Source organism: Suillus discolor (genome assembly GCF_016758755.1).
Source record: "Suillus discolor strain FC423 chromosome Unknown F5147scaffold_75, whole genome shotgun sequence".
Lineage (NCBI taxonomy): Eukaryota > Fungi > Basidiomycota > Agaricomycetes > Boletales > Suillaceae > Suillus > Suillus discolor.
The window spans coordinates 182,189-205,229 of record NW_024541322.1 but is presented as its reverse complement, the minus strand read 5'-3'; the positions used below and the strand labels follow the sequence as shown (position 1 = coordinate 205,229).

The window sequence follows — 23,041 nt, the reverse complement described above, 5'->3', positions numbered from 1 at the left end:
TGTGTGTGTGTGTGTGTGTGTGTGTGTGTGTGTACAGGCAGTCGCAAAGTCAACGGCGTGGCCGAGGTAAATCTTCACTAAGTAGCCATCATCCGTCTGAATATGTACCATTACCCCTCCAGCTGCATAGTGAAGTGGTTCAGATGGCTATTTCAAAGAATTTTTACGGAGCTTACAAGTAATTTCAATTTCGAAGCTGAATTAGCGCATGCGGTTTTGTGCGCAAGGTTTGGAAATGTGACCAACGGCAGTGAGTATGTGTACTATGGTATTAATTCAGTTCCATAAAGATCTGACTATTTGGACAGATGGTGCGAAGATCGAGGTCGCGGAGGAAGTTGGCCCTAGGAACGTTTGTACGTAGTCTGGCATGCATGTATTGCCTATGTTACAGACTTACTGTTCTTTTGTAGTCTTCTTCGATCATCTGACACACCCGCAGTGGAAGACCTATCAACACGTATACCACCCCGTTCCTGTCGAGCAGAAGTCCCCTGCTCTTACACAAGTCCTTAACGAGATCTGCTCTGGGTTGTTTGGCGACAGAGGCGTGTACGAGCCATAAGTAATGTTACAACAAGCGTATGATGAAATTCACTTATTTCTTTGAACAGCCTGCTCAACACGATTCGTCAGGGAGACTGACATCTTATCATTGAAGATTTGACTGCTGTGAGCAACATACAGGGTGAGCGATAACGTCCCTGATGAACCCTTTTCAGACATTGACGCTCATCGCATGGTAGACGAACCCTATAATGACCGAACTGAGTGGATTAAGAAGAGTATCGGACCGCAAAGATATGAATTATCAATTCCAGTAAGAAACGTAACAAGGAATAATTCAATTTGGAACAGATGGGCAAGTTCAGTTCTGATCGTGCGATCCAAGATTACGCGCAGGAGTACTGGGACATTGAAAGCACTAAGGTCAAGCCGGGAAAGGGCATGTGAGATCTAAAGGGAAAATGCTGGGGCCGTGTGCGGGCGCATAACGATCCAAATGACAGTTGTATGAATAATGTGAATGCGACATCTGGAATCCTGTGACAGGCTATCGAAGGAGGTACGGGTGCAGATGGGGCCCGCTAAATGACAAAGGACTGACAAAGGACAGTAGGAGGTTTCGGGAACGTCCTATAGCTTTGTTGTTCGTAACACATCGGTGATGTCGTCATTATGGAGTACAACCCGTGTGGCTTAGTCTGTGAGTACGCTCATAGTCGTTCCTTCGAAGTTGTATCTCAAGGAGGTGACCGATACTTCCGATAGCACTGACGACCACATTTACATGGACTTTCATCTCAATGCCAATCAGATGCTCTTTGAGATATCTATATTCGCAGTGTGTCCTCATGAATAGTCTATCGTTGACTATGTGGACACTCCCGATTTAAGGCGGCGCTGTGCCTTGATAAAGAATGATTGCAGGCACAGAAGGATTTTTGGATGTTCCTTCGTTGCTTGGTTATATAGTTCGAGAGATGTCGGTTTCTCTATCATCAACATTATCTCTTGCGTCTCTTGAATATATTGTCTGTGCTGCGGGAGAAGAAACTCCTGTTTTCGTGACGATTTGTTGCAATCATCGCCTTTTTCGCATTCATAATATTCAGTATTTGACGGACGTGTTTTGAGAAAAGAAACTATGAAGGTAGCGGGCTTTGCCACGCATGTGGCCTTGAGCGACTTATATATATAGAGTAGTACCGGTAAAAACCAATTGCTTGCGATCGGATGGCCCCGCAAAAAATCATGACTGAAGCAGCGGAATACGGATATGTACAAAACACAAAACGGGATGGTCATGTGGCGTAGAACGCCCCAATTATTTTGGTTCAATATAGTCCCTCCGAACTGTACATTACATGCCCACAGCAAAGCGCAGGCAGCCTAAGGGCATGCAACATAGTGATAAGGTCCCAAAGCACCCTCGCCTGGATGGGCCTTCTGGCCAGTCCTCTCCCACATCAATTGGTGGGCCTACCTGTTGTGAGCACTCCCATACCCCAGACCACTTAGGACTACTCTTCTCCCTTCCTACCTCCGTCTGTCCCGTGCTTGAACTGTTAGGAATGTCATTTGGGCCATATGGTTTCATCTGTAAGATCAGTTCTGCTCTAGTACCAGCCCGCCTTCTAGGTGGCCATGTGGGGCATAATCACCATAAACGTAGGCTCCCAAACAGAACAACAGTGTATAGAGAGGGCTTAGTCAAGCATCTACTTAAGAGCCATGGACTCGTAGCAACAACACCCTGTCCTAGCCCTACTGGTGACCTATCTGGCCCCATCCAAGGCCTTCAGCCACTGTGGTCATCAATGTGTCCGCACCCTGGCTGCTCCTTCTGGTCCTTGATGCAGATATCGAGAGGTTCTGTCAAGAGTCAGCAAATCAATACTAGGAGTCATGTCACTGCAGTCCATCCCGAGCATGCGGCCACTTATCTAGCTGACAGTTTTGAAACTCGATGGATTTATCGTCCATTCAACAAAATTGTGGATTCAAACGACCCACTGGTTTCACTTGTCTGGCCTTTGGCTGAAGGGTGTACTCCTGTACTTTCTGTAGAAGATATACTGCCCTCCCCCTTGCAAATCTCCTCTCATTTTTTACCAACAACTCCTCTCTACCCCCAATATTCAATTGACCTCCGGTGGCCCAACTTCATCACCAGCTTGGGCGCACAAGCGGACTCTCTTCGTGGGCTGATAAAGCTTATGACTAAGAAGGAAGCACAATCCTTGAGGGGAGCAAAAGGGCAGCTTGAGCTCGGCCTCATCACCGTTCGAAAGCTTTACAGGTCATATCTAGTTGACATCCAGACCTATCTGTCTTCCAAAGGGGATGTGCAGTTTCGTCAAGCAGTGACATTACAGTGAGTACCCTCCTCATCCATTTATACATAGCTCATGGTCTACTCAGCACGAAGGCGCATTTCAGAGCACTGAGCCGACTTTCTTACTACACCTACTCCAGACCTCTATCTCGCTGCATCTGTATGCTCATCAGATGGATCCACGCAGAGCACACCGGGACTTTGGCGGTATTCGGTACTCTTCACATTAGACGGAGTCTGGCCCAGGAGTACGCTGCTAACATGCTCTACCATTACCTCATTACAACCAAGATTCCCCGTCCTGCTGCACTTCTCCAACTTCTGCATCAACTGCTGGTGACCCTCGTCAAACAGAAATTTACGGACTTAGAAATGATGGCATGCCCTACAGATTACGCCCTATGCATGGCCTCACTGGCTGACAATGGCGGCTTTCTCCTTGCTTCCACTGCCACCAAGACCTGTGCAGTGCTGCAGCACAACTTCTATACCGTCATCGTCCACTCGGCTCGGCTTGAGGACCACGGCCACCAAAGTTTCATTCCTTTTCGTTTGGATAATTTCACCCTGGATCCTGTACCGGATACAGGTGAGGCGTCTCAGCCTATGGAGGAGTCAGCCGCTGCTCCGGTCCCCCCGGATGAGAGGGAAGGTGCCGATGATAGTGCGGTGATTGTGCAATTTGAGGAAGTGGAGGAAGAGTTTGTAGATGATCATAACGATGATATGGGCTCAGAAGAGGGAGAGTCTATGCTACCGCATGAAGCCGAAGGCGAATGGGATTTTGAAAAAGAGGAAACTTTCCATTCTTACTATCTGAACGGCGACACTGCAGAGAACCTAGGTGAGGCACGAATTAAGGATGGCATACAGTGCACTAATATGAACGACATATTCAGACACATACTATGACTCTCAGTCTTCCCTTCCAGCTCAACGATGTCCAGCAAAATTTGTATCCAGGAATGATCAAGCTCCTGGATCCTCGTCTGTCTTAAAGTAAGCTTGATTGTACAGTTTATTACGCTTACCTACTTTGCCTGCAGCATTTTGGCAGAAAACCTACCCTACCTTCAGCCTTTGATCGCCAGTCACCCCTCGTTTGCCACACCGTACAATCAAATGAAAACTGTCTGGTTTGCCGCAAGGTTGACAGCGTTAAAAGAGCAGAGAAACTACGGGTTTATCTTTGCTGAAGACGGCACTGCCATTACCATGAGAAACGGTCGTGATATCTCCCATGGTATCCTTTTTTCAGATCTTGGGAGATTAGCTGAGACTGCAATAGCAGATGTATCAGAACAGATAATGGAATGTCTTCCAGACGGCTGCCAGGGCCTTCTTCAGCAGTTTCATGGTATTTTCAGCCAGTTAGTGGACGACCTCAGTAGTCCCCACGCCATTTTCCTTCAGCCTTCCAATCGCGTTCTTCTACAGCCACTGTTGGACATGATGTTACAACGTCTGATGGATCCAGAAGAGCCTAAACATCATATCATGTGTTCTTCTTCGTTGATCAATGAAGAATGCGCAAGACAGTGGCTGGATCTCGATGAACGAATTCTTAGTCCAATTATCGTCGCCTTTCTCCTGACATGCGGTATTCCTCCTCGTCACTGGCAATTTCGATCCCTACTATTCCAGTCAGATAGCAGCACTGGCAGTGCTCGTAATCTCTATCTACTAGGCTCGGAGCTTGTTATAGGGAATCCGGAAGCAAAGCAAATCAATCAAGTTACACGAGAGTGCCTGTGGGCATTCCCTCCTAGCCTTGCCCCACTCATCTCGTTCTACCTGGCTATAGTACGACCTTCTGTGATTCAGATCTCGGGCCTAATTCATCACGTCAATCAAGCTCACCGAACACATATCTTTTCTCAGACATTCAGTTCAACCCGCCTCGAATTCCCTCACGTTTGGAATGGTAGCGATGTCAATGCTGCACTGTGGGCACATACGTCTTCCCTCGATGTTCGGTTGACATGCAATCTTTTACGAAATGCAGTCACAGCGATGTACCATCAGTTCTTCCCCACACTCTCGCAATCTGAATCCATAGGCGCTCAACCGGTTCAAAAGGCAGGTAGCAATCGCCATCGACCTTCAGAACATGTTCCCCCTGCTCTAGGGATGTCATTCGAACAGGCTCGGAAATACATATCCTCCAGCCATGCATTACAAGTATTGTATGGGCTACGGTGTCCTAATAATCACCTAGCGGACGGGAATTCGGCCATTTTGGGTAACCTGAAGCATGCAAGCCTTGCTTTAAAGGAAGCGAGGTTTTGCATCCGAGAAGAATATGACCTATACAATGCCCACTTGCCTGCTATGTCAGGGAAGGCGGCTGGCGTCTTGGATACTGCGCCATACATACGTGTCAAAGAGGTAAGCAAGGAGCCCCAACCGTCAGCTGAGTTCTCACATGACCTTACTCAGGGCATGATCGGTGATGAGGTGCTTCGGCGGGTATTACATGTAGTTTTATTCGGTGATTCGAAACCATCTGTTTTTGATCGTCCTCCTCCAGGAGGGTACCTGATTACTGATGTATCACGCGCAGTGGTTCAGGTGAGAGTTGAAATTAGTCATCTTTTCATAGCACTCAGGTGGCTCCTAAGATCATACAAGCTATTGAAGAGCAAGAACACGGGCTCGAGTATGATTTGACTCGACAGACAGACATTGATGCGATCATCCACTTCGATGAAGTAGAGAAGAAAGCACAAACATTTCTGGCAACAATAAAAAATGACTTTCCTAAGTCATGGACTGAGCTATGCTTCGAAGTCCATGGGCTCCATCAGAAGGCACCAAGCACAGGTGGAGAAAGGTGTTGGGCGTTGAGGGGTATTCCTGGATAAATTTTTTCATGTACAACTAGGACATTCACAATTTAACAAGTTGAAGGGCGTCATCACAACGCTCCACCACGACTTTGCGGAGCGAATTGGCAGAGTGATTACAGGGTTCCAATTAACCTTCAATATAAGCAAGAGCAAGGCAGAGGTGGACTTGCAACGCCACGCCGTTGCCATGACGTTCCACGCCCTACATCATTGCATCTGGGAGTTTGCAGTCGGGGCTGGGACATAGGGTCCCGAGACTAGATAGTATCATCCTACTCTCAATGGACAAAAGATTGTATAGTTGACGTGCTTTGAAGCAGCCCGCAGTATATGGCGTTTGAATCACGAATATTAAACATGTGTGTTTCTACGGAGACGGTCGGTGGACGATAGCCCACGTTTAACGAATCTAGCATCATGACCAACAAGACGGATGGACGTTCAGCAGACGATGGCCTGCGTTTAACGACCCCGCACAAAGAGTGGCGAGGGAGGGACGTTCAGCAGACGATGGTCTGCGTTTAACGAACCCGCACAACCAGTAGCGAAGGAGGGACGTTCAGCAGACGATGGCCTGCGTTTAACGGACCCGCACAACCAGTAGCAAAGGAGGGACGTTCAGCAGACGATGGCCTGCGTTTAACGGACCCGCACAACCAGTAGCAAAGGAGGGACGTTCAGCAGACGATGGTCTGCGTTTAACGAACCCGCACAACCAGTAGCGAAGGAGGGACGTTCAGCAGACGATGGTCTGCGTTTAACGAACCCGCACAACCAGTAGCGAAGGAGGGACGTTCAGCAGACGATGGCCTGCGTTTAACGAACCCTCACAACCAGTAGCAAGGAGGGACTTTAGGCAGGGTTATGAGCGCTGTGTCAGAAGTATGGGAAGCATTATTGTCACGCTTATCAAACTAAAATCAGGTGCCTGCAAACGCATGCGTACGAACTTGTTTCCTAATTAATCGATTTGATTATCTCAGCCGCTAGAACTCGCTCAAGCCTCACCGGTTATTTCTCGTCGTTCATATTCTGACTCTGAGTTCTCTCCAATTAATTGCAAGCTTGTCCTCGCATTATAATCGGTGTTCTTTAAACGTATGTTAGATTCATTAAACTTTGATCTCGCCTGTTGCAGTATGGCTCGTCTTTATTGGTGAAACTCCCGTGCTGCGCTCCCCGAGTGCTTGCCGAGCATACCTGTCCTCCTGAACTTGTTCCTCATGATATGCGTATGTTGTTAGTGCTCCGCGTTGTTTGGAAAGGGTGAATACTTAATGATTTTCGACAGGTTGCTAGTATTTCAAAGCACCGGTCGCTCCTTACGTGCCATTGCACAATACAATATAGTGTCACAGCTTGTCACAAGCGGTTGTGTACTTACAATGGACGTAGTTTGACCGCTCCAAGACTTGAGCACGGACCGACCCCAGCCCGACTTTATTCATATCAGTCAATACTGCCATCGATGGTCATCGTCGCACCTTGTGGCGCCTTGTCAAGTTGTCAGGACGTTGAAGGGTGGTGCATCGTCGTATCAAAGCTTTGTGAACTTGATTTCACTCTTTGATTTGAGAAAGGCGTCATTTTAACATCTCTTCTGGCTTTAATGCTACTGTCGGCAACATGCAGAATTTGGGCCTTGAGATATCCTCCCCCTCGCGATATTTCGCGGAAAAGTCGATGGGCGAAACTGGTGCGTTGCAATAGCTTTATGTGTCTACCTCGAACCAACTTGGCGGGCAGGTTTTGTTGAGACCGGCCATTGTTGCGTCCTGCTTCAACTTCTTCATCGTCTTGTCACTCAAGAGAGCAGCATCGGTCGTGCGGCCTTACATCCTTGAACCACTCGCGCTGCTTGTGTCTTGGATACTCACCCGACTGAACCATCATCGGACGCGATCATCATCAACCATCCTCCTACTGTTTTGGCCTTGTTACACCGTCGACCTCGCGATATGGACCAAATCGTTCGTGTAGGGCGAAGTTTCGAAGGGACTTTTCGTAGTTCTCTCAAATGGGCTGTCGAACTTTTCTCTCTCCCGGCACACGCGCTGGAGTGCGTCTCCCCTGATGATTCGGTCAAGGATAATACGGAGAGCCCAATGGTCACGGCAAATGTATACAGCATCTGGTGATTTGCTTGGTTGACACCGTTGATGCAGAAAGGTTCGAAAGAGTTCATCACGACTTGCCTGCTTTGCTTCCCCATGGCGAGTCAGAATATTGGAAACGATCTAGAGAGCGCTCTAGAGGAGCAGTGAGTGTAATTTTGATAAAAATGGTTTTCTTTGTCCGACCGAGTTGCAGTTCGTCCTTATGGCTCGCATTGTTCCTACTTATGGCGGCCCGTACGCAGGTGCTGCATTCTTGAAAATCTTACAGGATATTCTTGCATTACTGCAACATCAACTTCTCCAACGGTGCAGCCAACCTCCTCGTTGGTCCGAGCACGCTCGAGGAATACGTTGTTGCCATCATCATATTTGTGGCATCTATGCTATGGTGAGTAATAATCGTTCAACAATCGTTGACTGCGTCACAGTTTAGTCAAGTCACGTCGAACGTCGTCGAGGCCCTCGTTTCCGTCAAACGTCTATAAGGCTTCCTGCACGCTGAGGAGCTGCAGCAGAATGCCCTCGTGAAGGTGCAGAAAAGCAGTCTGGACGTCGGTGACGAGGTTGGCAATTCTCTAACTACTTATGATTGTTTTCACATTTGTGACAGGTGCTTTCAATCAAAAATGGCGAATTTTAGTGGAACAGACAAGATACATCAGCTGCTCTGGAAGATATAAACTTGACGGTACACAAGGGGGAACTCGTGGGTGTACTTGGTAGTGTGGGCAGCGGGAAGAGTAGCTTGTTGTCAGCGATTATCGGGGACGTGCGAAAGACAGAGGGTGAGGTGGCTTTGTTCGGCAATGTAGCTTACGCTGCTCAGACTCCTTGGTGCGTCGCATATGCAGGATTTTCTAGCACGTTCACTCACAAGCGAATAGGATTCTTTCTGCGTTGGTTCGAGGTGATATACTTTTTTCACATGAGTACGATGAGGCGCTTTATAACCTTGTTATCGAAGGTGTGTACACAATTAACTGTGTTAGGTTTGGACTGACCCTTCTCTGCAGCTTGTGCTTTGAAGCCCAACTTAGATTTTCTCCTACAGGGTGATCTGACGGAGGTCGGTGAAAAGGGTGTGTTTCTGACTATCCTTTTGGCGACCCAATAATGCTTATGGCGTCCGTTCTATAGCCATTACTGTAAGTACTTCGGGATAGTAACGTATCAGCCAAAGGTAATTGATCTCTCAGCTCAGCGGTGCATCCTGCAGGGTTCTCCTTGGTGATGTTTTAGCTGCCATCTATTCCCACGTTGCCCGACACGTCTTTGGTGAGTAAGAGCATCCGGTCTCAGACTTCTTTCTTTTTAATGATACTATGTAACAGATCATGGGTCCTCAAGGCTTACTCGCAACCAAAGCGCGCGTTCTTGTCACTAACAGCATCTCGTATCTCAAGTATTTCGATCAACTTGTTTACCTGCGCCGCGGTATGATCTTGGAGAGTGGCTCGTACAGTGAGTTGATGTCGAATCCGGATAGTGAAGTGCGCAAGCTTGTGTGCGTCTATTTCCATTCACGATGTTCGACGCGATCTAATTGAGTTATGACAGTCACGGCCATGCCACGAGCGGTTCCAATTCTGGAACCACCACACCCGGACGGTCCAGCGGCATGACTACTCCCACTACAAGCGAGGGCCACATGCAAGCCACCCTTGTTGGAGAACTCGAATCTGTATCAGAGAAGGTATCGCGTAGAGAAAGTTTCAAAAAAGCCGTCCTCGCTACGCGCCTTCCGATGGCATCGCTAAAGAGCACAGTGAACAGGGCCGCGTCAAGATGGAAGTGTCCTCGTGGTACCTCCAAGCAGCATCGAAAAAAGGGTTCCTGTTCTTTGTAATCGCTACGGTTCTGCAGCAGGTGGTATCTGTCATATCGACCGTAATACTCAGGCTGGGGCTAGCATGACCGCGAGATGGGTACCAACCCGGGATTGGCCGACAAGTATTTCCTGGGATACGGTCTGTCTAATTTGATGGCAATTTCCTTAGGCGCATCTGCTGCGCTTCTGATTTGGGTTTTCTGCTTGCTTCGGAGCTCAAAGCACCCCCATGATTCGGTTAGTGTTACGTTCCAAGTATGGACGGAATGTGTTTCATTTGTTTTTCAGATGCTGCATTCAGTCACGCGTGCGCCCCTCAACTTTTTTGAAACAACGCCGACAGGAAGATGCGTCAAATTAGTAAACCGTGAAATGATTTCTGAGTTCGAACAATCTCTTGTTGCAGTATCGTTGAACTTGTTTTCTCGTGATACATACGTTTTCGATCAAATCCTGGCGCGATTCATCCAAAATATGATACGCACAAGCGCGGTCTGCGCTTCTATTTTATTGGTTATCGGGTTCAGCTTCCCGCCCTTCTTGATCGACGTCCTCTGGCACGGTTCTACTACAAGATCACCGTGTATGAATGGCTTTGTTCTTCTTCCAGAATCATCCTAACGTCATCAATAGGTACCATCTCGTGACGTCACGTGAACTCAAGCATCTAGATGCGGCGTCCCGCTCACCCCATCTTTGTGTAGTTCTCGGAATCCTGGACTTTTCGCTATCCGGGCTTATGACCAACAAGCCGGTTTCATTGCGAACAATGCGGCGAGCATTGTTCGCAACCAGTTGTGCTACCTTCCTAGTACTTCCATCAACCGATGGCTTGCAGTAAGATTGGAGTTTGTTGGAGCAGTGATTATCCTCGTCACGGCTGTTTTGGCCGTCTCTGCCGTGGTGACCAGCGACGTTTATGCTGGGTTGATCAGTCTAGTTCTGTCATACGCTTTGAACGCAACAGGTTCACTGGTGAGTGGCTTTCTCTTCGTCCCGAGGCATTGGTAACCGAGCGGCCGCAGAACTGGTTCGTCCGCTCCGCAAGTGAAGTAGAACAGAATGTCGTTAGCGTCGAGCGTATCTTCCATTACGCGAAAGACCTTGAGCCAGAAGCTCCTTATGAGATCCCTGAGAATAAGCCCACCTCTGGGTGGCCTACAGCTGGGGAAGTTGAATTCCGGCGAGTCCATGTCGCTGTACGCACGAAATTGTATTGAAATTGTCCGATATAGGGAATATTCAGCACGGTATCGGCCCGGGCTTGATCTAGTCCTCAAGGATATTTCCATGACCGTAGTCAGTTATTTCGCCGGGTTTCTCACATATGTATGCCAACTCGAGATGCTCCAGAAACCGAAAGAGAACGTTGGAATATGTGGCCGGACTGGGGCAGGGTAGGACATTTTGCTGGACTGTGACGATGCTTTTACAGCTTCTTCTTACCCTCTTCCGGATCATTGAGCCTGCATCTGGAGCTATTTTCATTGACGACGCAGACATTACCAAACTTGGCCTGCATGACTGTGCATCCTTTTTGAGTTGTCCATTTGGGGACTTGGACACCCCTTGATCTTGATCAAATCAACATAGTGCGGTCCGCGATATCCATCGTTCCTCAAAACCCAGATTCATTCGAGGGCACGTTGCGAGAGAACGTTGACCCTGTTGGCGAGCACCGGGATGTTGATATACGGACTGCTCTGGAGCACGTCCGTCTTTGAAATACGTTTGCGCTTCTGATGCTTACTAACGACACTTCTACAGGCCCATCTGAAGGCATACGTCGAATCACCTCCTGGGGCACTAGATGCTCCAGTCCAGGAGGTCGGATCGTCGCTTTCAGCAGGTCAGAGACAGCTCTTGCGTTTTGCGAGGGCGCTCTTGCGCAAGGTACGAGCGTCTCTTTTGGTTGATTATGAATTTTCATCACCGACGCTCCCTAGACTAAAATGCTCGTCCTCGATGAAGGTCTGTATGAGCGGTATCTTGTTCTTCTGCAAGGTTAATGTGCATGATTCTCTAGCAACATCTGCAGTCGATCTAGATACCGACCGAGCGATTCAAGAAACTATTCGAGGTCCAATCTTCCGCGATGTGACCATTCTAACCATCGCGTATGTGACACGTCCGACATCATCGACGATTAGTGCCAATAATGATCGTATAGGCATCGCCTGAACACGATCATGGAGTCTGATGGGATTCTGGTTCTAGATGCTGGAAGGGTAAGCACGCTCCAACGACGTTCATCCACAATTTATCTTTGATTGGCGAATTTTGATTGCAGAATTTGATAATTCAAAGAAGCGGCTGGAGAACAAGAGTTCTATTTTCCGTTCTATGGCGATGGAGGCTGGTCTAGTTCACGTCCAGCTTGATGATGCAGGAGAGAACGCGCGGGTGTGGAATATACCTATCATGCACAACATTTCTTGGGTTTGTTCAGAAATACAACATCATAGCCATGTAGACATTGCCACGTTCTTGCTCTGAATCTTATCTTTCGCTTGTCAGCTATTCAATCGTGATACTCGATAATGCAGTCGGGGTGCCCCGATACTCGCCTTGCGATTAGTACCGCAGAAGCATTGGATGAAACTAGGGCGTCTTTGCTACTACCCAATGCCTCGGAAGAAATGGAAGAGGTTGAAGGTGAAAAAGTTATTTCAGACGAATTTCCGTTCTCAATTGAAATTACTACCAGTAGGACTCCTCTCCAATAAATCACCCTGCCGAAAAATCTCAGGATCGTGCACTCAACAATTCAAGACTTGGGTTCGTACCAGTCCAAGATAATGTTACATGAAGAGATGTGCCAACACGTCTTCGAGGATCGAGCTCATGTCTCTGTTCCACGGGGAGTGACGGAATTTCTGAGAGCGCGGCATCAACTAGCCCATCGCCTTCAGCGAGTATCCCCATTCCAGCTGGAGTGTTGATCGCCATCAAATTTCCTGGGGTGGAGGTGATGCTAAAGCGATAAATTAGTCACGTGGAAATCATCGACGTTGCATTCTGACCAATCAAGTAACAAGCCGTCCGCAGACTCACGGAACTCGGGCGTCCTAATCGCCCACATCGTCTGCGTCAGTAGAATAGTGACCTGTCCTCGAAGGACACGATCGTCAGGGGCGCTTTCCAAAGCAGCTTGGAGCGTCACCATAGTGGCCTGAAGATCCCCCATCTTGAATGGCGCTAACTCTGGCCCGTATTGAGATCGCAAGCGTAGAAACTGTGATTCATGCCCCTGCATCTTCAGGAAGTAGACCTAGAACGTTTTCGAAAGATGTCAGCAATCCTTCGTAGCCCTGCAGTCTAAGACAAAGCCGTGCGACATTGGTGCGTGCGATGACGAATTGGCATTCGACTATGGGGTCCTCTTTCTCTTCGTACGCTGTTTCTAGGAGAGTAATTGCACAATTTATGTATTCTACATCCTGTTCAAGCTTTCCAAGGCGTTCGCAAATCAGACCGAAGGTATGGAGGCCCCAGCCATCAGCCGAGAAGAGCTGGGAATGGCGTCCGAGGATGAAGAAGGCAGGTAAAAGGATATCTGTAGTGGGTGCACGGACTGTATTTGAATCATTTACAGTGACAAGAACGCGCGAGGCAAATTGCAGGTCTGCCATAGGCTTGAACCGCACGTTATACAGATATAGGGCAGCTGGCTTGTATTTACCACGTCTGCTGTCATGCTGACTGCATGCTCAAGTAATGTGCCTCGCTTCATGGCGGTTTGCTATTGCAGTCAATGTCTGGCCGATCCAAGCCAAAGTACGATTCGGATCAAGAGGTTGCGCCTTTGTAAATGCTTGGGTGGCCCACCTAGTCAATGTCGTTATGATACAAGTATAGAAGACTGATCTTGGTTCACGCCACCGCGTTCTAAAGCGAGGTTGTAAGGGATATGTATCCTACCGACCTTGGTGTCAACTTCGATCACCTTAATAAATGCATGCTGCGACAGCTTTGGCTGAACTGTAAGGCTACGTAGCACAGAACATCAGTTTTTCTCCCTCAGATCTCAGTAATCATGATGTAGCCTGAGCCTGAGAGTGGGTACTATTAGTAACGATCGATAAGACCCAGATATGAACAAACATATAATCTAAGCATAATATTACATAATATAACTTGACCAACTATCTCAGTTGCGAAACGGAGGGAATTCATTCAAAAAGATGGGAAGCTACTGATTCACCGGTCGTACCAAGTTCCAACTCAGATTTAGACGTGGTGTCCTTTTTCGATACACGTTAAAATAGGCGGTTACCTTATCAATCAACTTCCGATTTCAGTGTACATCAAAATCGGCAGGTATCTAGTGATCGAACTCAAGCCGCACTCTCATGCTCTTGTTCATGCAGTTTTCCCATGAGCTGTATTCTGATTCGAGGTTACTAGTATAGCTTAAGCACCTTGTCCATAGTTTTTTCAAGGGCCCGGGAGTACCGTAGTCTTATCAGGGAAAAACCCAAAACCCATTTTTGTAAACCGTGTTCATAAAAAGCACCTCAATATTTCAAACTCAGCCTCACTGTCTCCAGAGTCCACAAGGTATGGCCGCTGTTCAAGTTCCTCCTCAGAGCATCTTCAGACACTATCGTCTTGACTATGAAGGGCTAAACAAGGGCGGAGCGAATAGCCCTCCGAACGACCATGAACAAGATTTCCATCGCTCTTTGGCTATTGCCAATAGCACGACTCGTCGTACGCGTCGTACTGCCACTACACCAACCAAACGCCGTGCAAGATCACTTTACTTATCTGACACCGGTCCCTATGATTCATCCGATGAAGGCATAAATGCACCTGTAACTCCTCCTCCCATAATCCGGAGTCTGTCTCGTTATGTGCGTTCTGCGAAAGCACAACCCAAGCCCTACGAGAGGCGTGACCCCAGCACAGTACAGCGCCGCTACGCTGCAAGCCAACTTTCCCCCACTGATTCTGGAACTTTACCGGACACTCAGAAGGTATGTTAACCGATGCATACACGCAACCTCTTGATAATCCAACAGCATGCCAGGGCAAAGTTTTACTCGAAAATCGATTGCAATCCCTATCTCCCGAGGCAATTGCGCAAGCCGTCCTCACGAAACAAGCTGATGTTGAATGGAGGCGCATGCGTGCTCTGACAACAGCTTGGGAAATCCAAGCTATCGAAGAACACAAAAGATTTCTTCAGATGGTTCTTGAAGACGACAGTGACACATATGTCAATGCTGCGTCAGAACCTTGGGACACCTCGCTCCAAGGGATCTCCAGAGGAAACGTGGATGAGCTCAATGAGCGCCTCCACTTTTGCGTGGCCGTATACAAGCCTGACATAACGTCGCTCGCCGTTGGAGACAAACAGCTTGATCTCGTTGAGGGTATGGCCCACTCCCTTGTCAACGATTGCGTCGATGGAGATCGCTTACTAGACTTCACGAGTTTGGATGACTCAGAAGATCAATGCGGCAGCGGGTGTGAATCCGAGTCCATAGACAGTAGCAGAATGTCGCAAGATTCTGTCAAGTCCGATGAAACATCTGATGTAATTATCGTATCGATCACCGTCACTTATAATACTGATCTTGCATAACAGGCTGGATAGTAAAGCACAGGTTGTACCATATTATGATGCCCTCTGTTCGTCGATATACTTTTTATTGGACGTTTTCCTCGTAAACCCGCTTTCAAGTCGATTATTATTCACATCGTGTGTTTCCTCCCTCTCTTTGTAGTAGTGTGTAGCCCTCATTGATTGAATTCCGCGTCATGATCTTCATGACGAAATAAAGCGTCTTGCATACACCATGCGAAAGCAAGACGTTGACATCGAAAGCCCCAATGTACTATATAGTGGTAACGCACAACCTGGGCGCAGAAGCTAGGTACAAGTGTGATAGCAATTGATCGATGAACGTAAAGGAAGTTGATTGGGTAAAAGCCCGTAGGGCTTTTCGGCCCAGCGCATGCGCACGGACCTAAGATTTCAAGGCTAGATGTTAGCCGGAGCAAGGTGCGTTGCGCCACTTTGTTTACTTAAATTTCTGTGCTAGCCGAGGCACGAGGCTAGCACAGACAACCAATATGGGAGGGTGCACTCCTGCCATAGCGTGATCCCACGTGGAATCAATCGGCGCCGACTTACCTTATGTAGCACGCGACTTTTAGGGAAAAAAACGATGATTTGTGTTTGCAAGTCGAATAAGTACAACATTCGATTTATTCGATCTATTTTATTCATCAGGGTCTTCTCTGAGCCGGCTAAGAGTAATATTATTATTATAATTTACTGGTCGGACCTGACTCATCTTATCAGCATCGTGCCGCCTCTAGGCTACCCTCGTGTTAGGGGCCTCCTGAGTCCTGACTCTAATGTGATACCGCAATATCCAAAAGGGTAACTACGAGAGCGCAACCTCGATTTATCCGGAGTCGGTCCGACGGCGAGAACGGTGGCAATTGACATGGACACTTCGGCTAACTTTGCGATGGGCGCAGTCGAGACACCATCACGCCTTTTTACGTGCCGACCCAACTCAGACGACTTCCAATATTAATGACGCTACAATGGACTACGGGTTTTTCGATGTAAGCATCGAAGTTCGTCCACACTGCCTGGAAATGGACGCTGTTCTGAAAATTATTACGTCCAGTAGTATGTTGTACCCCGAAATATGATATGCGGTTCTATCATGGAGAGCGTATGGTCCTATTACATACCGCATTGTGGGAATGATATTGCAGTGCGCTGGTCAATTTCGGAGCTTGATCGCGGCGCTATTTGGGAACCATTCAATAGCCTCACGTATTCTAGTCCATTTTGGATCACTCCCAAAACGCCTCTAGGTAGTAAGCGACATGAATTTCAAAGCAACCTTTCCAAACTCTAGCTGCCGCGATGCATTGGGGCAGGAAGTTGGGTGAGGTAAGTGAAATCGGACGCGAGGCAGGAAACGACCAAAGATTCAGTATGCCGGCTTCAGCCTGCAATCGTTATCAATCACTATTTGGTACACGGTAATTATCATCACAGTATAAACCTTAGACGTCTTTTTTCACTCTGTCATAGCCGCGACCTCCAGTGACCTCGCACGTTTACATCGAAAGGTATGTACAGCTACTTTTAACACCATCAGATGGATTTAAATCCTCGATACTACTACTAGTGTTGGTACTCACGTTCCATCAGGTCAACAATCGAGTTCAAGTTAGTATGGCAGACCCGTTATGGCCCGCTGGGCAATGGCAGGATCACGATTACAGGGACCACCATACGACGCTTTTCCACCAATTAAGCACAGCTAACGTGGATGAGTCCAAGCTAGTAGAATCTATGCTACAATTACCGCCGCAGTGGCGGGAGCAAGGATCATTCGAACTTGGTGGAACAAGCGCGAGCACTGGCCCGATTATTTGTCCGAATTCGAGTCAAGGTGAGATTAAGTCTCATGACTCACCCGGACTATTTCAACTCTTCAATCCAGCGTTCGGTACCAACGATGAAGTGTTCCGGCCACAGCCAGAGCTGGCCGTGCCAGGTAGCAGCCAGTTGCTACAACCATTCGAGTCATTCCCAGCTTCTCAGGCTACCCAAGACCACATTTTATCTTTAGCTAGTGACCTAGGCCAAGCTACCCCCTCAGGCTCGGGGGTCCAGGCCCAGCCAGTATATCCTCCGGCATTTTCGTTAATAGGGTACATGCAGTCACTGCAGTACCAGGCGTCCGCAGGTGGCAACCACTCGAATGCCGTGACGAGCCCGGAGCCACAGCCCAGTCAGGGCAATCACAGCATCCTACACGCCCAGTCACAGCGCCAGTTCTCATTGGGCTCTTTCGGCTCGACGTTCCCTTCGCCCGTTGACAACGGGATGGAAATACTGCAACGACAGGCTGGTTCAGATGGCTTGCCAATGCACGGCGGCCCAAGTCGAGGTAAGTCTTCAAACTTCAGTTGTTTTCGCCGATTCACGTTCGCAATCTACTAGGGTATGATACGTTAATCGAACAATCGCTACGGTATCAGGCGTCCGCGAGCCAAAACCATCCGGGTGCCGTGACGAACCCGGAGCTACAGCCCAGTCAGGGTAATCACAGCATCCCACACGCCCAGTCACAGCGCCAGTTCTCATTAGGCTCTTTTGGCTCGACGTTGCCTTTGCCTGTCAACAATGACGCAACTAAGGTGCTCCAACACACCGGGGTCCAACGCCCCAGTTCCAAGCAACGGACTTCTCGCAACACTGCGCCTAAGGACGTTCCCCGTGCAAGAAAGTCCAAGGCAGTGAAGCCAGACCTATTCGTCATTGTATCGCAGGCTTTACTTGGACAAGTGTACGACGAATCTCACAGCAGGATGATAAGCTTGACCTTTGAGGAGGGACTTTTTCCTACCGCAAAAGAACTTACAAAAAGGGCCACGAAAGCTCTAGACGAGGTTGTCGCCCTTCATGCAGACGGTATGTCTTCCGTACTATATCTTCATTTCACAACCCATCGATGAAAAACGTAGAGGGAATCAAAAACTGGAGGTCAACGGATGGCGAAGCCCGTATCACCAAATTGAAAGCCGTCGTCACAATGCTCCACCGCGACTTTGCGGACCGGATTGGCAACGTTATTACGGGGTTCCAATTAACCTTTAATATAACCAAGAGCAAGGCAGAGATGGACTTGCAGCGCCTCACTGTTGTCACCACTATGCTGCTGGACAACTCATTTCTAGATGGGCACCTAGAGGTAGGTGGATTGTATTCGCATGCCCCTCACGCTAACGGTTCGGGTTCTGATTAGATACCGGTGAACGCAAGCGAATCCCGAATGTGCGGGATTCCATTTGCGCATCCAACAATTGTCGATTTTATGGAAGAGATGTTGTCGCGCCAGCAATATTCCCGCTTTATCCCCTTCCATGAAGACGTGCAGTGGAAAAAATGCATTAGAAATATTACCTGCTTCATTGCAGCTCTATGTCGTTGGAAGATGAGGCACGCTGCAGGCATAGACACTGTAACACGCTTCCCTGGCCAGCAAGATAAGGACTGGTACGCAGCTGCCATAAAGGACGTCCGCTCGTTTACTGGAGATAAAGAGATAACGTTCAACTATTTCATACAAGCTATGCCCCGTATGCTAGGTCTTTCAAAGGCGGAGGAGGTAGCTCGTAATTCCGTCGAGTAATGACTATTCTGTCTCACTTTCGCTCGCAAAATAAAACCATGCTTTTGTAGCTCGTACTAACCCTTACGGCGCGCAGCACCAACACTTACAGTCTTAAAACACATCCTAAACCTCAGCAGCTCCTAATCCTCGTGATTCCTGGCCCCCAGTGAAAGTTTCCAGTGAAAACCGGACAGTGCGGGAACGTGTGAGAGCGTGCCACATCGTGCACCGCCAGCTGAAACCGCCCTCGCACGATCTCGACAAGAAATCCGGACGAATACACGATGCAAAAAGAGTCCGTATCATGCGGCGTCGTGCGAGAGTCGTTCAAGTTGTTTCTACACGATGTGGCACTCCCTTGCATTTCTTACGAGCGATTTGATATCGTGCGAGAACGGTTCATATCATATTACTTCAAATTGTAGCTACTAGTACAGAATACGAATACAATGCATGGAATGGTATGATACAAAAACAGTTGAAACAGAGCACGAAACCGATGGAATGAAAGCAGATCGAACAGCCCGCGACATGTGCGCTCAATGCAAGGTATCATCGAGTCTCGACGATTGCCCCAACTGTATTCTTGACCGAGACATTCGAAAAAACTGAGTAAAGATTCGGGTCAATACTGCAAATACAACTTGCAGCAATACTCACCAATTGAACGGCTTCGGAAGACAAAGATTAACAGAAGAGTAGGCTCAGCATGGCACATGCACGTGCAAGCAGCAGATGCGCAAATGCACATTGGAGAATTCGCGCAAAGTTTGCGCAAAGTGCATGAGTTTCGCTCAGAAGAATAGTCCCCCGACTCTGTGCGAATAAACGTAGATAGGTGTGAGTGTTCGAATCGCTGCATTACTGAGAGCTGGCATGATGATACTGACATACTCTACAAAACTGCATTTATCGAAGTTGCAGGTCAAGTTGACGTGTTTTGAAGCAGCCCGCAGTATATGGCATTTAAATCACGAATATTAAAGATGTGTATTTCGACGGAGACGGTCGATGGACAATAGCCTACGTTTGACAAATCTAGTATCACAACGAACAGCGAAGGAGGGACGTTCAGCAGACGATGGCCTGCGTTTAACGAACCCGCACAACCAGTAGCGAAGAGGGACGTTCAGCAGACGATGGTCTGCGTTTAACGAACCCGCACAACGAGTAGCAAGGAAGGACGTTCAGCCGACGATAGCCTGCGTTTAACGAACCCGCACAACAGTAGCAAGGAGGGACGTTCAGCAGGGTTACGAACGCTGAGCAGTGTCAGAAGTGTCAACTAGCATGGGATGCGTCACACTTATCAAATTCTTCATTACGCATGCATACGAACTTTTTTCCTAATTAATCTATTTGATTATCTCAGCTATGTAGAACTGTCGCTCACCCGGTTATCTTCTCGTCGTTGACTCCTTGTAACTTGTTCTGTGAGGACTGATAGCCGAGAGCAATCTGTCAGTTGTCCAGTTAAAAACTTATTAATCAAGCTCTTGATGTATGGACCGGTGACCTAAAGGTTCATTCGTTGAGTCTACCACAGTTTGCAATCGCTACAGCACGTTTCCTACCAGGTACCCGATGTTCCCGACGTGGTAGATATGTTAGTAACTGGAAGTTGACTGACGACGCGGGCCAAAGGCTTGGTACTAACATCTGGTTCCCGTACGTTCGGTTCTGTGTCTTGCTGCATTTGAATTAACGCCTCTCATAGTGTCACTGGCGCTGAGCTTCATCAGTCAGCCGATGTTGCTGACGATCATTCCATCATCCTCGATGGTCATGCCAAAGTTATTTTTGGACAATAGGTCTGTCGGTTCCCACTTTTTCACCAAGCCAACTGCACCATCGACGCATGCGCGTGCAGTTACCGCAGCTCCTTCATTCTTGTTTAGTATCATGCCACGCATAGCTTCTGTTCACCGCACCTGCTTCCACACCGACTAATCCCCTCTGCCGGTATCAAGCACGGAAACCAGCAAGCTGGTACCATTCTCTTTCGCAAAATACAGTGTGCTACCTTCCTCTACACCAATACCTACAATGGCACCAGCTAACCCACCGTAGATATCACCCTGAAGCCGCAAGTTACCATCTCTGCACATACAATGAGGCAGATGGCTCGACCGTAGCTAGCGCGACTGATGTGCACTTTTGCCAAGGCACAATGGGAGGCCATGCCTCGGACGATCGCATCGCCATCTTCCTGCGTGCCAGTGCAGAGCTCGTTAGCGGCAAGTACTGTCACAAATTGGTGGCAGTTACTACGCTTGGTCAAGGGAAGTGCTTGGCAGGCTGAGATTGATGCTGTCGCTGAGGTGTGTAATGTGGGATCATCTTGGTGACAGTTGATTAATGAAACTTTCGTAGCTCTTCGACTTCTTCCAGTTGATCTCTGGGTCACCTTCAGAATTTGTCACATAGGCGATATCGCACCCCAGCTTTGCAGCATCCCACTTCACAGGCAGCAGCTTCATATTCCAAAAGCTATGGAAAGACATTGCCGCAAACCTAGACAAGTACAAAGCTATCCGAGAATCATCGGCGATACAGGAGGGAGGAACTTCCACGTCGTCCACAAATTCGCAGATATCCGAAATGCAGTTTTGCGGGCATTCGAGGCTTTGAGTATCAAGGTTCGCATATTATGAGTGATACGCAAGATTGATGGACATGTGCAGGACAACCGTGTTCCGCGTTGTCGCAGCTATACGTTTCCTCTTCGATCTGGTCATTTGGATTCAAAGACCCGCTCCTGTCTGAGGTTGCGAAGATCGAAGTCGGGCCATCATCTGACTTCAGCAACCCATAACGTGCGTTTCGTTTTTATGCTTCGGGCTGCATACTGGTTACTGACTAATGTTGCAGAGGTCGTCCAGCCTATGACACAATAATGAACCTCCTCCAGAAAGCCAAGGATGCGGGAGGGGAGGTTCTTATTGGAGACACCAGTAAGGCGAATAGCATAACCAACTGCGACTTTTCTCATGATCCAATAGGCGATGACTCGAAGGAGTCTCCATACAGCCTGCCATATGCTAATCAAAGATCCTGACTCGAGTACGATGAAAGAATATTAGATCCGGTCATCACTGGGTTCATGTAAGTTGCAAGGTCTCTGCGACATGCATTGACTGATGGCTTCCTTTCCAGCTTTACCGCAGACCGCAAAGCTCTTCCGACTGCCACAAACTAGCTAATGCTGTTGACAATGTCTATCACAGCGAGAAATGCACTGGTGCGGTGGTGGATCAACAATCTTTCGGAGGAGTACGAGCAAGTGGGATCAACGACAAAGCTGGGAATATCAGCATCTTCTACCGGTTTGTTCCGGCGAGAAGCATAAAGGATTTTATGGGGCTGGAGCTGGAGGACTTCCAATACCCGTCGAACTTGATAATTGGCATTATGATAACAATGCTAGGAATCAACGTTGTATCCATTAAAGAATCGTGTTGTTGCAGGACGAATTCTAAAGCATCCTGAGGAACAAGAACACCAGAGCAGCAAACATCTTGCCTCGTTGCGCCGTCATTGCTCTAAGCTAGTAAGCTCAGTTGTGGCGCGCACTAGATTTTTGGAACCTGGTTGTGCCATGCTCTTGACGTTTTTCAGCCGGCCATTTCAATTGAACAACTTCAAATTCGGGCTTATGCCAAGTGTCGAATTGATATAGAAAAAAACTGTGCATTCAGTATTGCTACAATCTGAACACCGGCAAGTACGGCTAGAAGTATTGATTTGAAAAGGGACATTCAAGGGAGGGCCAAGAACTCACGCACCTTGGCATTTCGACCAATACTCTCCATGAGCTATGCGCGATTTAAATGATTGGGCTGAGCATTGAGTACTTCCCTTGGCATTGAAGCCAGTGTGTGTATTGGATCTCTTATACAAGCACGTAGTGCCGCTTCTACAGCTTCTTTCTTTGTTCATTCTCCTAATTAAATAGAATCCAGATAGCGCAAACATTTCAAAAATGTGCGCATTTTCAATTTATTCACGTATGTCGTCCTCAACGATGTTAAGTTCAGCATGATCATGATGGTCAGCGGCTAAATCGGCATCATGTGTGGCAGAGAACATTGGTGGCTTTGAACATCAATATTTGGCTCATTCGCTGAATGGACGTTCAAGTTGTCCTTGTGTGGATGCCAACATCTTTTGTTTAATACCAGAATGGCACGAGCCTCAGGCTGAGTGAGACTAAATAATCATCACCACACATGTATAGTATGTGAACGTCT

At 48.0% G+C, this 23,041-nt stretch overlaps 5 protein-coding genes across 5 annotated transcripts; 4 read left to right on the top strand and 1 right to left on the bottom strand.

Moving 5' to 3' along the window:
* Positions 1–1,868: 1,868 nt before the first annotated feature.
* Positions 1,869–5,703, top strand: F5147DRAFT_778765 (uncharacterized protein; the record flags this gene model as incomplete). Its single annotated transcript, XM_041442183.1, has 6 exons — positions 1,869–2,878; positions 2,926–3,683; positions 3,739–3,838; positions 3,886–5,227; positions 5,279–5,410; positions 5,461–5,703. The coding sequence occupies 6 exons, from the start codon at positions 1,869–1,871 to the stop codon at positions 5,701–5,703; spliced, it is 3,585 nt and encodes a 1,194-aa protein (XP_041287832.1).
* A 1,943-nt stretch (positions 5,704–7,646) lies between these two features.
* On the top strand, positions 7,647–12,129 carry F5147DRAFT_819349 (multidrug resistance-associated protein 6; the record flags this gene model as incomplete). The annotated part of the gene is made up of 22 exons (XM_041443643.1): positions 7,647–7,808; positions 7,854–7,948; positions 8,074–8,193; positions 8,239–8,269; positions 8,321–8,368; positions 8,446–8,639; positions 8,690–8,769; positions 8,819–8,884; positions 8,943–8,950; positions 9,045–9,080; positions 9,137–9,309; positions 9,363–9,498; positions 10,267–10,286; positions 10,338–10,608; positions 10,659–10,832; positions 11,069–11,159; positions 11,227–11,345; positions 11,401–11,526; positions 11,580–11,604; positions 11,660–11,750; positions 11,804–11,861; positions 11,941–12,129. 22 exons carry the CDS (start codon positions 7,647–7,649, stop codon positions 12,127–12,129), a joined length of 2,313 nt encoding a protein of 770 aa, XP_041287831.1.
* Positions 12,130–12,378: 249 nt separating this feature from the next.
* F5147DRAFT_778763 (uncharacterized protein) lies at positions 12,379–13,265 on the bottom strand (the record flags this gene model as incomplete). Its single annotated transcript, XM_041442182.1, has 3 exons — positions 12,379–12,607; positions 12,657–12,904; positions 12,972–13,265. 3 exons carry the CDS (start codon positions 13,263–13,265, stop codon positions 12,379–12,381), a joined length of 771 nt encoding a protein of 256 aa, XP_041287830.1.
* Positions 13,266–14,195: 930 nt separating this feature from the next.
* Positions 14,196–15,223, top strand: F5147DRAFT_656961 (uncharacterized protein; the record flags this gene model as incomplete). Its single annotated transcript, XM_041434186.1, has 2 exons — positions 14,196–14,612; positions 14,666–15,223. The coding sequence occupies 2 exons, from the start codon at positions 14,196–14,198 to the stop codon at positions 15,221–15,223; spliced, it is 975 nt and encodes a 324-aa protein (XP_041287829.1).
* A 1,099-nt stretch (positions 15,224–16,322) lies between these two features.
* F5147DRAFT_656960 (uncharacterized protein) lies at positions 16,323–18,809 on the top strand (the record flags this gene model as incomplete). The annotated part of the gene is made up of 9 exons (XM_041434185.1): positions 16,323–16,479; positions 16,521–16,555; positions 16,581–16,647; positions 16,700–16,737; positions 16,820–17,063; positions 17,115–17,564; positions 17,618–18,088; positions 18,142–18,368; positions 18,423–18,809. The coding sequence occupies 9 exons, from the start codon at positions 16,323–16,325 to the stop codon at positions 18,807–18,809; spliced, it is 2,076 nt and encodes a 691-aa protein (XP_041287828.1).
* Between the last annotated feature and the right edge of the window lie 4,232 nt (positions 18,810–23,041).